Raw genomic sequence first — 15,004 nt, 5'->3', positions numbered from 1 at the left:
ACTGAGTTTTGGCTTCCGAAAGTTGCATCCGAAGGTTGCTTTTGGGCTTCTTTTGGCATTTTTAAGAGCATTTTCTCCAAATTGTTTCTTCACACCTAATACTTGCAAAACATGATTAAAACCACAAAATTAGGTAGAATAGGTGCAAATAAACATCAATAAGATCATGAAAATATGGGCTAAAATATGCTCTATCAGGCACCTTAGGCTGCCGAAAGGTGGTCTGACAGCCCCTATATAAGGGCTCCATGGCCGAAACGGGCGAGTTTTCTCCCCATTTTCGGCCACGGTGAGTTCCTGCTCTCCCATGGTAGATCTTTGATGTTTTTCCTCCGATCTTTCATGTTTTAACAAGCTTTATGTTGATTTGAAGATTTTTTAGCAAAGGAGCTAGTTTTGGAGCTTGGAGACCAAAGAGTTGAGATCTCTCCCATCTCCGAGTTGGATCGTCTCTCCTCTCGTTCTTCAAGAGGTAAGAGTAGATCCATAGTTCATTTCATGTTTTAAGTAAGTTTTATGAAGTTTCTTGGGGTAGAAATGCATGTATAGGTTTATGTTGAGTTTTTGGTTAAATGTGTGTTTATGAACAATGTATGTTGGTTATGCATGTTTGATGTGTTGTAGTTAGGGTTTAGGATAGTTTGAAGCCCCTAGGAACTTGTATGCTTGAGTATGCATGTTGTAGAATAGGAAAATGCATGATTGAATGAGTTGGGAGGCTTTTATGCATGTAAAGGCTGAGTTTCTGCCCTTTGGGAAGAACTCAGGTTCGGCAGCCGAAGGCTCTTTCGGCCGCCGAACCTGACTGTGGTAGCATGAATCGGCTGCCGAACCCTACCCCTGAAAGAGGACTTTCGGCTCTGGAAGGGACTTTCGGCCGCCGAAGGTGCCGCCGAACATGCATGAGTTTCATCTCTGGAGGGAACCTTCGGTCGCCGAAAGTGCCATCGAAGGTGCATGACTTTCGGCTCTAGAGGGCCTTTCGGCCGCCGAACCTGCCGCCGAAAGTGCCCTGTCCATCCTTCCTTTGCATGATTTATGTGATTGTTTTAAGGTGTTTTTAGGGGGTTTTTGGGGAGCATTTTAGAGTCATGTTCTTGTTTGTTTGGTCCCTCATTTGAGTCCACCTGTGTAGGTTCGGACCCGAGGAACCGAGGCCCCCAGCAGTGAGTTTAGCTACTTTCGAGTCTTATCAGAGCTAGCCAGAGGTGAGTAGAATAACTCTTTATGTTTTAAAATAAATATATCAGTTTTTGAGCATGTTCATACATCACGAATGCCATGAGATGTATTAGGTTGCTTGCATTAGAATTCACGAATATGTTGCATTGCATAATATGATGATGTTATGGATGGGTGTTGGATGATCCTTCAGTCCTCGTATGATATGATGTAATATGATATGATATGGTATGGTATGGAAGTCCAGGTCGAGGCCCATTCTACGCCCCTGGCAGTATAGGAATGTTATGTTATGTATGTTATGATAAGAGAAAGACCAGGTCGAGGCCCATTCTACGCCCCTGGCACTATTGGATATGTTGAGGACTATTGGTGACAAAACTATCCTTGATGTGATTTATTTGTGATGTGATGCATTCCATTATAGCATATGTTTTAAATGTTTTATTATTCTGCTCACTGGGCTCTAGTAGCTCACCCCTGAATTCCCCAGGTCTACAGGTACGGGATAGGCCAGGAGGTCAAGAAGAGTAAAGTTGTGATATGTAATAGCTAGATGTGGACATGAATTTGATGTAATGTAAAAGTATAGAATAGAGATGTAATGTATTGATGCCAATGGAAGTTTAGAGTTGTGCTTGACCATAGTATTATGTTAATCCCTTTCTAGTACATGATCTTAATGTTTAATGATGTTTATGTAAACCAAACTTAATGGATGTTATGTCACCCCATTGGAGCATTGATGAGGACTCCAAGGTGGGGTTAATGTTTATGTTCATGAATAGTGAATGCACAGGTTGAGTTTGGTGATTGAATGAAAAGAAAAGTTTAAAATTTTTATGTATGTTGTTGATCATGTATGGGATTAAACAGGTTTTCAGAATGAATGTTTGGCTTGCTACGGGTCCCGGCGGCCTTAAGCCGATCTGGATCCTAGCGCCGGTAGCTGTCCGGTTTCCGGGTCGTTACAGCACCTCCTCTCGATCTTCAAGAGGTAAGTGTAGATCCTCCTCTCCTTCCATGTTTTAAGCAAGTTTTGAAGGGTTTTAAGGGTGTTTGATGCATGTTTAGAGTAGATGAATGTTGTTAGGGTTTATGTACCCTTTATGCCCAAATGTATGCTATGTGGATGTTTGTTGGGGTATAGGCTAGTTTTAAGCTCCTATATGCTTGAAAATGTAAATATGCATGTTTTTAGAATAGTTGGTTGTGGGTTGAGAAGGTTTGGTTGGCTGAATGTGTGTGTGAGGCCCGAGTTCTGCCATTCTGGAAGAACTCAGGTTCGGCCGCCGAAGCCATGTTCGACCGCCGAACCTGCCTATGGAGGCAAGTTTTGGCCGCCTAAACTCGCCCCTGAAAGTTGGACTTTCGGCTCTGGAGGGGAGTTTCGGCTGCCGAACCTACCCCTGAAGGATGGTGACCTTCGGCTCTGGAAGGACTTTCGGCCGCCGAACCCTGCCCCGGAAAAGTGCATGACTTTCGGCTCTAGAGGGACTTTCAGCCGCCAAACCTGCCGCCGAAAGTGCCCTGTCCAGCCTTCCTTTGCATGTTTTCTATGAATATTTTATGATGTTTTAGGGGGTTTTTGGGGAGATGTTTAGAGTTATGTTAGAGTTTGTTTGGTACCTCATTTGAGTCCACCTGCGTAGGATTGGACCCGAGGAACCAAGGAGGCTAGCAAAGTTAGCTATTTCAGAGTTAGCTAGAGGTGAGTAGAACATAACACTATCTTATTTCAAAGTAACTAAAATGTTGAGCATGTTCATGCATCACGATTGCAATGTTTATAGGTTGTTGCATTAGAATTCACGAATATGATGCATTGCATTAATTATTGTTGATGTGGATAGTTATTGGATGATCCATTAGTCCTCGATATGATATGATATGGTATGGTACTGAAGTCCAGGTCGAGGCTCATTCTACGCTCCTGGCACAGAGTAAGAGAAAGTGCAGGTCGAGGCCCATTCTACGTCCCTGGCACTATTGGATATGTTATGTTATGTTTAAGAGGAAGTCCTGAGGAGCTCCGTCGAGGGCCAGGCACTTATTGGATATGTAGAGGGCTATTGGTGACAATACCATCTTAAGGTGATTTACTTGTGTTGTGATGCATTCCATGAAAGCATGTAATTATTAAACTGTTTTTACTGTTCTACTCACTGGGCTTTAGAAGCTCACCCCTTTCCCCCTAACCCCCAGGTTTGCAGGTTCAGGATAGACCGGGAAGTTGTCAAGGGTAAATTCTTATATATGTAATAGTTTAGTAGTGGACATGAAATGTAAAATGATGTAATGTAAGGTATTGTACAATAATGAGGTTTAGTATTGTGCTTGGCCCTAATGTAATGTTAATCCCTTTTTGTACATGATCTTTAATAAATGTTGAATGATGAGTTATGTTGAACCAGGCTTGGCATATGATATGTTACCCCACTAGAGCATTTGATGAGGACTCTAGTGTGGGGTTTTATGTTTATAGTTATGGTGCATGTAATACCCGGCTAGTCTCCGGTATCGGAATTCCAACCGTCCGGTGGAATCTCGGATGTCGGAGACCTCTAGAAGGGTAAAACCATGTTTTCATAAAATGTTTTGATATATTTTATGGTTTTTAATGAAAATAAATCCAAGTTTTGAGTGAAGAGTGTAACGACCCGAAAATCGGAGCGCTACCGGCTCTAGGATCCAGGTCGGCTTAAGGCCGCCAGGACCCGTAGCAAGCCTGACATGCAACCTATAAACCTGTTCAATCCCATACATGATCAACAACATACATAAAAATTAAAACTTTTCTTTCATTCAAACACCAAACTCAACCTGTACATGTGCTGAACATAGACATAATCATAAACATCGACCCCTCTGTGGGATCTCACCAATGCCCAAAGGCAAATACAACATAAGTTGAGTTGGTTTACATAAACATCATAAAAGATCTAGGATCATGCATTAAAAGGGATACCTTAAACATAGGTCAAGCACAACCTCTAATCCTCAATATCATTACATTACATAACTATTCATAACTTTACATTTTATCATGTCCACAGTCTATCTATTACATACAAATGACTTCAATACTCCTGCTGACCTCCTGGTCTACCCTGTACCTGCAAACCTGGGGAATTTGGGAGAGGGGTGAGCTACTAGAGCCCAGTGAGCAGAATAATAAAGCATTTAAAACACATGCTATCATGAAATGCATCACATCACAACTAATCATATCAAGGATGAACTTGTCACCATTTAGCCCTCTACATAATCCAATCATGCCTGGGGCGTAGTGCAGGCCACACCTGGTCTTTCTCTTATACATAACATAACATACATAACCAATGGTGCCGGGGGCGTAATGCAGGCCACACCCGGTCTTTCTCTTACATAGTGCCAGGGGCGTAGTGCAGGCCACACCTGGACTTCCATATCATATCATCACGATATAACATATGAGGGCTAATGGATCATTCAACATTCATCCACATCAACAACATATTATGCAATGCGACATATTCGTGATTTCTAATGCAAACAACCTAAAATATCCCATGGCATCCGTGATGCATGAACATGCTCAAAACTGATTTATTTTCTTGAAACATAAAGAGTTATTCTACTCACCTCTGGCTAGCTCTGACACTGACTGAAGCAGCTAACTCACTGCTGAGGTCCTCGGTTCCTCGGGTCCGAACCTACACAGGTGGACTCAAATGAGGGAACAACATACTATAACATGACTCTGAAAACATCCCTCAAAAACCCTCTAAAACACCTCAAAACATCCATGCAAGAACATGCAAAAGAAGGCTGGACAGGGCACTTTCGGCGGCAGGTTCGGCGGCCGAAAGTCCCTCCAGAGCCGAAAGTCAGGCAGGTTCGGCGGCACCTTCGGCGGCCGAAACTCCCAGACAGAGGCGAAACTCATGCATGTTCGGCGGCACTTTCGGCAGCCGAAACTCCCAGACAGAGACGAAAGTCTCCTTTCGGGGGCAAGCTTCGGCAGCCGAAGGCTGCCTCCACAAGCATGTTCGGCGGCCGAAAGTTCCTTCGGCTGCCGAACCTAGTTTCTCCCTCAGTGGCAGAAACTCAGCTCTTCTACGCATACACGCCTCCCATTCCATCCAAACATGCATAAACCTATTCTACAACACACATACACAAGCATACAAGCTCCTAGGGGCATCAACTATCTAAAACCCCATCTACAACACATCAAACATGCATTTGCAAGCCACATTGTTCAAAAACACAATATGAACACATAAACTCCAACATAGCCTAACATGCATTTCTACCCCATAAAACTACTCAAAGCTTACTTAAAACATGCAATGAGCTTAAGATCGGCTCTTACCTCTTGAAGATCGAGAGAGAGACGACCTAAACTTGGAGATGGGAGATTTTCAACTTCCTTGGGTCTCCAAGCTCAAAACTTGCTCAAACTTGGAAATTTTCAAAACAAGATGAAAACTAGTGAAAAACTTGAAAGATCTGAAGGAAAAACTCAAAGATTGGTGAGGAACGGCGGAGAGCTCACCTTGGCCGAAAATGGAGAGAAAAGCTCGCCCATTTCGGCTAAGGGACCCTTTTATAGTGGCTGGCCAGGCCACGTTCGGGGGCTGAATGTGCCTCCGCATGCATGCCATATTCGGCGGCCGAACTTGAGATTCGGCGGCCGAACCTGGACTTTCCTCACTTATGCCTTCGGGGGCCTAAGGCACACCCGAAATGCATGCATGTTCGGCGGCCGAACTTGAGGTTCGGCGGCCGAACCTGGGTTTTCCTCCAAGGTTGTTTTTATGCAAAAACTCATTTCCATCTTGCTTAAAACCATAAAACACATTAAAACATTTTATGAAAACATGGTTCTACCCTTCTAGAGGTCTCCGACATCCGAGATTCCACCGGACGGTAAGAATTCCGATACCGGAGTCTAGCCGGGTATTACAAAGAGGGCTATGGAGACTTTGCCAGGTTCGGCCGCCGAAAGTCATGTTCGGCCACGGAACATGGGGAGGTTTTGGGAGCGCTTTTGGCCTCCAAAAGTCTTGTTTGAATTAGCCAAGGTTCGGCCGCCGAACCTCATGTTCGGCAGCCGAACTTGCATGTGTTGTGGGGGCACGTTAGGCCGCCGAAAGGTGGTAAGGACAGCCCTATAAAAGGACCCCATGGCCGAAACGGGCAAGCTTTCTTCCCGTTCTCGGCCACAGTAAGTTCTCCACCGCCCCTCCTCTGTTTTGAGCTTCTCCCTTCGAGTTTTCATGTTTTTCTTATGAGTTTTCATCTTGTTTTGAAGATTTTCGAGTTTAAAGCGAGTTTTGGAGCTTTGAGGTTCAAGAACTCAAATCTCTCCCATCTTCGAGTTAGGGTCGTTTTCCTCTCGATCTTCAAGAGGTAAGAGCCGATCTTGAGCTTATAGTATGTTTTAAACAAGTTTTATGTAGATCTATGGGGTAGAAATGCATGTGTAGGTTTTTAGTGAGTTTTGATGATTTTTGTGTTTTTGAACAATGTGACTTGCAAATGCATGTTTGATGTGTTGTAGATGGGGCTTAGGATGGTTAGAAGCCCCTAGGAGCTTGTATGCTTGTGTTTGAGTATTGTAGAAGAGGTTTTTGCATGATTGGAAAGTTTTGGAGGCAAATGTGCATAGAGGAGCCAAGTTTCTGCCCTTTAGCAGGAACCAGGTTCGGCAGCCGAAGGACTTTCGGCCGCCGAACATGGCTGGGGAGGCAAGTCTTTCGGCTGCCGAAGCCTGCCCCCGAAAGGAGACTTTCGTCTCTGTCTGGGAGTTTCGGCCGCCGAAAGTGCCGCTGAACATGCATGAGTTTCGCCTCTGTCTTGGAGTTTCGGCCACCGAAGGTGCCGCCGAACCTGCCTGACTTTCGGCTCTGGAGGGACTTTCGGCCGCCGAACCTGCCGCCGAAAGTACCCTGTTCAGCCTTCCTTTGCATGTTTTGCATGATTGTTTTGAGATGTTTTAGGGGGTTTTGGGGGGATGTTTTTAGAGTTATGTTCCAGTTGTTTGGTCCCTCATTTGAGTCCACCTGTGTAGGTTCGGACCCGAGGAACCGAGGACCCCAGCAGTGAGTCAGCAGCTTCAGTCATTGTCAGAGCTAGCCAGAGGTGACTAGAATAAACCTTTATGATTTAAAGCAAATAAATTACAAGTTTTGAGCATGTTCATGCATCATAAATGCCATTAGATGAATTAGGTTGTTTGCATTAGAATTCACGAATATGTTGCATTGCATTTATGATGTTGTTGTGGATTGGTCATTGGATGATCCTTTAGTCCTCATATGATATGATGATGTTACGGCATGATATGGTATGGAAGTCCAGGTTGTACCCATTCTACGTCCCTGGCACTATGTAAGAGAAAGTCCAGGTTGTACCCATTCTACGTCCCTGGCACAGTTGGACTGTATGATATGTTATGTTAAGAGAAAGACCGGTTGTACCCATTCTACATCCCGGCATAGTTGGACTATGTAGAGGACTATTGGTGACAATACCATCCGAGATGTGATTTGTCTGTGATGTGTTGCATTTCCATTATGGCATATGTTTTTAAATGTTTTATTTATTCTGCTCACTGGGCTCTAGTAGCTCACCCCTTTCCCTAATCCCCCAGGATTGCAAGTACGGGCTAGACAAGGAAGTCAAGAAGAGTGAAGTCTTGTGTTTGTAATAGATAGGAAGTGGACATGATAAATTGTATAATGATGTAATGTTATGATTAGTTATGTTATGTATAATGGTATTGAGGATTAGAAGTTGTGCTTGACCCTATGGTTATTGTTATCCCTTTTATTACATGATCTCAGATGTTTATGATGTAGATGTAAACCAACTCAACGCATGTATGTCGCCCATTGGGCCATTGATGAGATCCCAAAGAGGGGTCAATGTTTATAGTTATGTTTATGTTCAGTGCATGCTCAGGTTGAGTTTGGTGTATGAGAGAATGTATGAAAGAAAAGTTTTAATTTTTATGTATGTTGTGGATCATGTATGGGATTAAACAGGTTTACAGGTTACATGTCAGGCTTGCTACGGGTCCCGGCGGCCTTAAGCCGACCTGGATTCTAGCACCGGTAGCGGTCCGATTTTCGGGTCGTTACAGTGCATGCACAGGTCAAGCTTGGTATATGAAAAAGTTTAAAGTTTTTATGTAAATGCTTGATCATGTATGGGATTTATCAGGTATGACAGGTTGTATGTTAGGCTTGCTACGGGTCCCGGCGACCTTAAGTCGATCTGTATCCTAGCGCCGGTAGCGGTCCGATTTCGGGTCGTTACAGTGTGATAATGGTAATTTTGTATCAAGACTCGCTTTGTTGAAGGAAGGGCGAGTTTTTTGGTCCACTTTGTTCATGGCCGCATTACACTACAAAAGAAGGTACATGACCACTGCTATGCACCTTGGAGCTGAAAACTTAAGACACATAGCACCTATGTTAATAAGGATACCGTGGTAGTTTAGGACTAGACAATAGAGTATGCATTGTAAGCAAATGGGATATTTACCACCGCAAACTCTGCATACAACTCTAGCATATACCTCTCATCACCCATCACCAGGGAAAGGTTGATGGTGTCCAGCACTACCACGGTCTTATCTTCCAATTCTACTAAAGGTAGAAAACTCTAGAAAGACTATTTTTATCTAAGCCTAACTTGTTAAAAATATTTAAGATGAGAAGATTAACAGAACTACCTGTATCCACAAGTATCCGCTTTACCTCATACCGGCTTAGGAGGATCTTAACAACTAGGAGGTTATTTTGAAAGAACCCTACCGCTTTATCGACAAGATTGAACCTTACTTCTTGCTTGATTTATGGTTCTTGACGAACAAGCAGGACATCCTCTGCCACACGCTTATTTTTCTCTTTGCCTTTTTCAGATCCTCCCATAATGACATGTATGATTCTAGTCATTTGGAGAGATCAGAGAAGAAAGAGATCCCTTCTTTTAAAAGAAAAATGAACAAGAGACCGGCTTTAATTCCAATGAACAAATAGAGTTCAATGGGTTCCCGGCAATGGAACCAAATGATGTGTTTGAGATTAGATTGATGACGTGGCCGAAATGGAACTATGCTGTGATTGGTTAGAACCTGCAAGGGAGAAAACGTGAGGCAGTGGTGGGTGCCCACAATAGTTATTCCGACGCTCAAGTTAGTATCTTGAAGAATAGAGAAAATATAATGAATTACTTAGAGTTTGAGTAGTATTAGAGAATAACGAATTTCTGTGACGCTTCTCCTTTTTATACTATAAGATATAGAGATAAATATGGTATTTTTCTGATAATCAAGAGATAATGCAGCTGCCTGCTTGATATGAGACATCACCAGCCAACAGGTGGGAATCCCGCGATCACAGACATAATATGTGTGATAATGGTAATTTCGTGTTAAGACTCGCTTTGTTGAAAGAAGGGCGAGTTTTTTTGTGATAACTCGGTTATTAAAGTGTTTGGGTATTTTCTTCCTCGTATTAATCTATATTTTTAACGTCTCTACCTAATAGTAATAGCTTATGGCTTACTTTAAACGATCATTGTATGTATCATCAAAAAAAATATATATATATATATATATATATATATAATATAATATCAAAAGAGGAACAAAAGAAATAGAAGATGAAGCATTGGTGCATTCTTCACATACACTCTCATATTTTAAAATTATTATTTTTCTGTAATTTTAAGGTATGTATTTAGACTTAAAAAATTATTTTAATTTATATATAAATATGTGATTGATATCTTAATTAGTGAAATAAATAAAGATGGAGGTCAAACGCTTATTCATGATTTATGGTTTACAAGCAATAGATTTTATGTTTTTCTTCCAATATAATCAATTTGTATTGAATTTTTATTAATTAATTTATAGTAAAATCACCATTCTTCATTTCCATTTATTTAACTCCTATTTTAACATATTGTATTAGTTAATTTTTATTTCTGCTTTTTATATATATATTAAAAAATTTATAGAGGAAAATTTAAATAATTATAAAAATATAAACTATTCCTTCCTTTTTATAATTTTCTTTTATTGTTCACTTTTTTATATTATAATAACATATAAATTAACCATTATAATCTCATTTAATTTTATTTTATTTTTAAGAAATTTCTTAAATTTTTTTTCATATTTAATAAAATTTAATATTTTTAAAATGAATATAATAAAAACGTTAATAAAAAAATTATTTTTCTTAATAAGTATGAAAAAGCAAAATAACAAAAATTATAAAACGGAAAAATTAAAATTTAATTTGAATAGTTTAACGAAACTCACACAGTTTAGTCTTTTAATTTAATTTAATTTATATATAAATTATTTTAATTTTTATACTTTTTACAAATTATTTCAATATTATTACACGTTAATCTATAAAATATTCTAATTATTTATAAATAAATAACTATATTTTATAAAACTGATTCTTAAATATTATATTTATTTATAAATAAATCTTTAACTATTAGAAATCTATTAAAATAGGAAAGGAGGGAATTTTGAGATTTAACAAAATACAGTTAAAACTTTAAATTATTTACAATGGTTTTTAACTAGTTGAATTTTCATGCTATTTATGAACATTTGTAAAATTATATAGAATTAATAAAAGATTACGTTTTAAAAATTTTCAATTATCATATTACATATTAAGTATTAAATTAAAAAATATAATATTAAGTTGATCAATTAAAGTATAGATAAATATAAATAATCTAAATAATTCAAAATTCTAAAATTTAAGTATTAGTAGAATTAGATTAGACGATTAAATTAGATTCCATTTTCAAAATTATCAATTATCATATTATATATACTAAATATTAAATTGAAATTAGCTAATCAAAATATAGAAAAATAAAAAAATTAAAAGTTTCTTCAAAAAAAGTAAAATAGAATGCTAAACATAGAGATCTTGAACTTTCTCATATATATATAAAGATAAATAATTCAAATAATTTAAAAATTTAAAAGATAGGTCTAGCAACATTAGATTAAATTACGTTTGAAAAATGATCAAATATCATATTACATACTAAATATTAAATTGAAAAATATAATATTAATTTAGTCAATCAAAATATAGAAAATAAATAAATAAATATAAATAATTCAAAATTTTAAAATTAAATTTTAACAGCATTAGTTTAGATGATTAAATTACATTTTAAAAATTATCAATTACCGTATTATATCCTAAATATTAAATTAAAATTGATCGGTCAATATTAAAAAAAAAAAAAAAAAAAAAAAAAAAAAAAAAGAAAATTTATCAGATACCCACCCAATGATTGCCTTCATGCGGCAGTGTCATTCCAGTTACTAATGCTGTTAACTTTTTTCAAATGTCAATGTCCAATGCAGTACCAAAAGAATCTTACTCTTTTTTTTTTTTTTTTTTTTTTATTATGGCAAAAACCTATGTGACTAGAAAGACAGAATGAATCAAGCCAATTTGCATCATTCAACACCCAAACATTCAAGAACCAGTTTCCACAAAAAACTATTGAGGTATCAATCCTCTACAACTACAGAAAGACTTAACACAGCCAAATCATCTAAATAATTGTCTGAAAAAAGATATATGTTAAGAAAGAAAATAACTACAAAATGTTCTTAAACCAAAGGAATACAGAAACAGTAAGGGTAGCTTTTTGCCAATGAAGAATAGTTTTATGGCCATATAAAAGGGCAGATATATGTTACATTGAGTAGGGCCATTTGAATGGTTTTCTGATTACATATACTGAGAAAGATGTCTTCAATAGCATTCATAATGAAGTAATCATGCAACAATTCAGAAAAAAATGAAAACTTAAGATTATAGCAAAATTTTATTAATTTATAAATTATTTTCTTTTTCTACTCAATAACTGTTACATAGAGAAATTTATATGCATTATTTTTTTTAATAGATAGCTTCTTTGAATCGAGTAACATAAAATTTTTCTTATATTCACACATAATCCACTTCTAATGAGCTGCTCTTGTATTTTTACTTAGCATCACTGTCCTGTTCCCAACTATATCCATATAGAACTAAAATTTAATTTATAATAAATAAGCTATAATAAAAAAAAAGCACGTAGATTCCAAGTTCTAGATCTCATTTTTCACAAGGGCATGTTGTACTAATTTTGAAAATTGAATCATTAGCACCAAAATATGAATGGAATTCAGAAAAAGGAAAAGAAAATGAAAGGAAATATGGAAGATATCCATGTGATATTGGCATTTCACTAATGGTCTCTTTAATGGTTACTTTGATTTTAAATCACTTTGTTTATACTTTGAATATCTCACCATTAGAATAAATTTTAACAATTCATCTAATAGTAGTTATTGATAAAGTAAAATCTATTTTGTTCTGATAGCACTTCATCAATAAGGTATCCATATTCATTAAAGATTAATAGATACAATCAAGGAAAAAGTGTCCTTTATAAAGCAAAAAAGGATTCAACAGATAGCCCAGTCATGACTTCAAGCAACTTAAACATATAAAAAGCAAATGAACATTTGTCATGTTCTATGAAGAGTGACCAATAATATATTGACAGAATATGGCCTTGACAAATACAAGACCTGATCAGTTACCATTTGAAAATACAAAAAGAAGAGATCTTATGTGCATAGATCTTTAACTGATTAACTCAAATGCTCTTTTCTTCTGAATAACTCACATGCTCAACTATGTACCTCCCTCCCACTAGATTCAGCCTGAGAGAAATGCAGGTAACAAAAAGCAGAGAAGGCACCCTGAAAAATCTTGAGAGAAGAAGGTGAACATTCATCATCTAAAACACAACTGATAATTAACCAGGCCCTTATTTATATGTTTAGTTAGTTACTTTGGTGAAGTACTAAATTAGCATATAAGTTGATATTCATTCTAGTTCACTCAAAAGAAACATAACGTTATAGAATATTAGAAATTGGTAAGCATCACATTAACTGATAGTATAATTAACTAAATTACCTCTTTCTATTGTTTCTCATGCTCTTCATAGACTGGCTTACAAGACCAATTTGAACCCCTCAGACAAGAAATCATCTCTGATAACAAAATTGAAGCCAGTTAATCAATGAGTTGAATCAAATACAATAAGATCAATCTTATATTATTTACCTGTTCTTCCTATTTTTTGCAACCTCATGTTCATGCCTATTCCTCCCTTTAGGCAGTCTATTTGGATTAACTGGAACAAGGCTACCGACATAAATTTCTGTTTCAAATGTAATTGGCATATCCTGAATCCGAACATCCCTTACTTCTTTCCTCCTAAGGTCATACCAGAAAAGGTGTATGTTGTCCTGCTCCATGAGAACTTCACTGCCACTCTTTGAATAAGCTAGAGGTTTAAGAGATCTAAGAACCCCAATAACATCTTGCTGTACAACAGAAAATAATTTAGTCCAAGACTCCTTGATCCCGTAGTCCTTCATCACCCACACATCAACACGCCGACCTCGAAAATTTGCAAGCAAACATAGGCATCCTCCAAGAACCCCAATATCCATGTTAAAATTCTCATCCATAAGTTCAGGCTGAGGCACCTCCCTGCAATCCTCAACCCCTAAATCCAAAGCAACAATCATATTGGCGACATTAGATTCAGCATTTTGGCTCACTAGCCAATGCAAAGCTCCGCAAACAAACACTCCATTTACCCCAGGATAAAGAATACAATAAGGCATATCTCCAATCCTTCTCCAAGAATTCCTTCTTAAACTATAAACCTTAACTTCAGATTCAAAACTCTTTCCATTGACTCCCCCAAACTGTGCAATCCTAACCACCTTGTAATCATCATTAATGGGATCATACCCAAGTCCAAAAACACATACCCGGCAAGAGCACGTCCCGGGATAGCGTTTGAGCTCCATGGGCAAAAAGGGTAAAACGTGATACTTTCTAATAGAGGGATTCCACAAAGCAATGTCATCCACAACATTGCAAATGCAAAGCAATCCATTACAAGAACCCAAGACTCGGATGCTATGATTATAACACATCAAAGGATGATCAAGTTGCCAAAGGTTATCCAGCAGATCGAAAGCTACAAAGTAAAGCTCTGAATTTTTTAAGATAATGTTGGTATTAGAGCTGGTTTCTAAGGAGTGCTGGAGATGCAAATCGATGAAATTTTGGCCATCTATTAAGGCACGCCATGGTTTAGATACGCACCTGCAGCACAGAAGTTTCTTGACGGGTAGCCGGCGGAGGATCTCGGCGATCAGGTCCAACGGCAGATTTGACATGCTTTGAAACTCAGCTTTGGTTCTTTCCTCTGTCGTGTTTTTAGGGGTTTTGCGGATTTCCTGCTGCTAAAGAAATGAAATTAAAGGATATAGCTTTACCTGTTAAGTGCTACGACTGTGACCTCTCAACTTGCATCCCACGCCACTTTTTTTTTTTTTCTCATTTTTTTCCGCTCGGTTAAAAAAATAATAATTTTGTGATTTTTTATATTTATAATCTAAATTTTTAATTTTAAATTAAAAATTTTCAATTTTTAAATTTATTATAATTATAATTTTTTAAAATTAATTTTAATTAAATTTAAATTAATTTATATGATATATTTTTTGTTATTAGTTTTATTATATAATTAATTTAATTAATTAAAATTAAATTTTAATTAAAATTTTAAACTCTTAATTATATAAAATTTTTAAATTATATAATTAAACATAATTTTTTTCATATTTAATTAAAAATTTTAATTGAAAATTTTAAGAAATTAAAAGTTTAAAATTTTAATTAAAATTTAA

General features: G+C 37.2%; 1 protein-coding gene across 4 annotated transcripts; it reads right to left on the bottom strand.

Annotated features, from left to right (window-relative positions):
* Positions 1–11,610: 11,610 nt before the first annotated feature.
* Positions 11,611–14,569, bottom strand: LOC110607363 (F-box protein CPR1). Of its 4 annotated transcripts, none has more exons than XM_021746452.2 (3): positions 13,359–14,569; positions 13,209–13,285; positions 11,611–12,997 (listed from the first exon to the last, which is right to left on the bottom strand). In XM_021746452.2, exons 1-2 carry the CDS (start codon positions 14,489–14,491, stop codon positions 13,246–13,248), a joined length of 1,173 nt encoding a protein of 390 aa, XP_021602144.1. In that variant the 5' UTR covers positions 14,492–14,569; the 3' UTR covers positions 11,611–12,997; positions 13,209–13,245. The 4 variants fall into 4 exon arrangements, with proteins under 4 accessions (XP_021602144.1, XP_021602143.1, XP_021602145.1 ...); XM_021746451.2 differs by having other exon boundaries at positions 11,611–12,988; XM_021746453.2 differs by having other exon boundaries at positions 11,611–12,949.
* Positions 14,570–15,004: the final 435 nt, after the last annotated feature.

Source organism: Manihot esculenta, chromosome 9 (genome assembly GCF_001659605.2).
Source record: "Manihot esculenta cultivar AM560-2 chromosome 9, M.esculenta_v8, whole genome shotgun sequence".
Classification (NCBI taxonomy): domain Eukaryota; kingdom Viridiplantae; phylum Streptophyta; class Magnoliopsida; order Malpighiales; family Euphorbiaceae; genus Manihot; species Manihot esculenta.
This window is presented reverse-complemented; position numbering and strand designations above follow the sequence as displayed.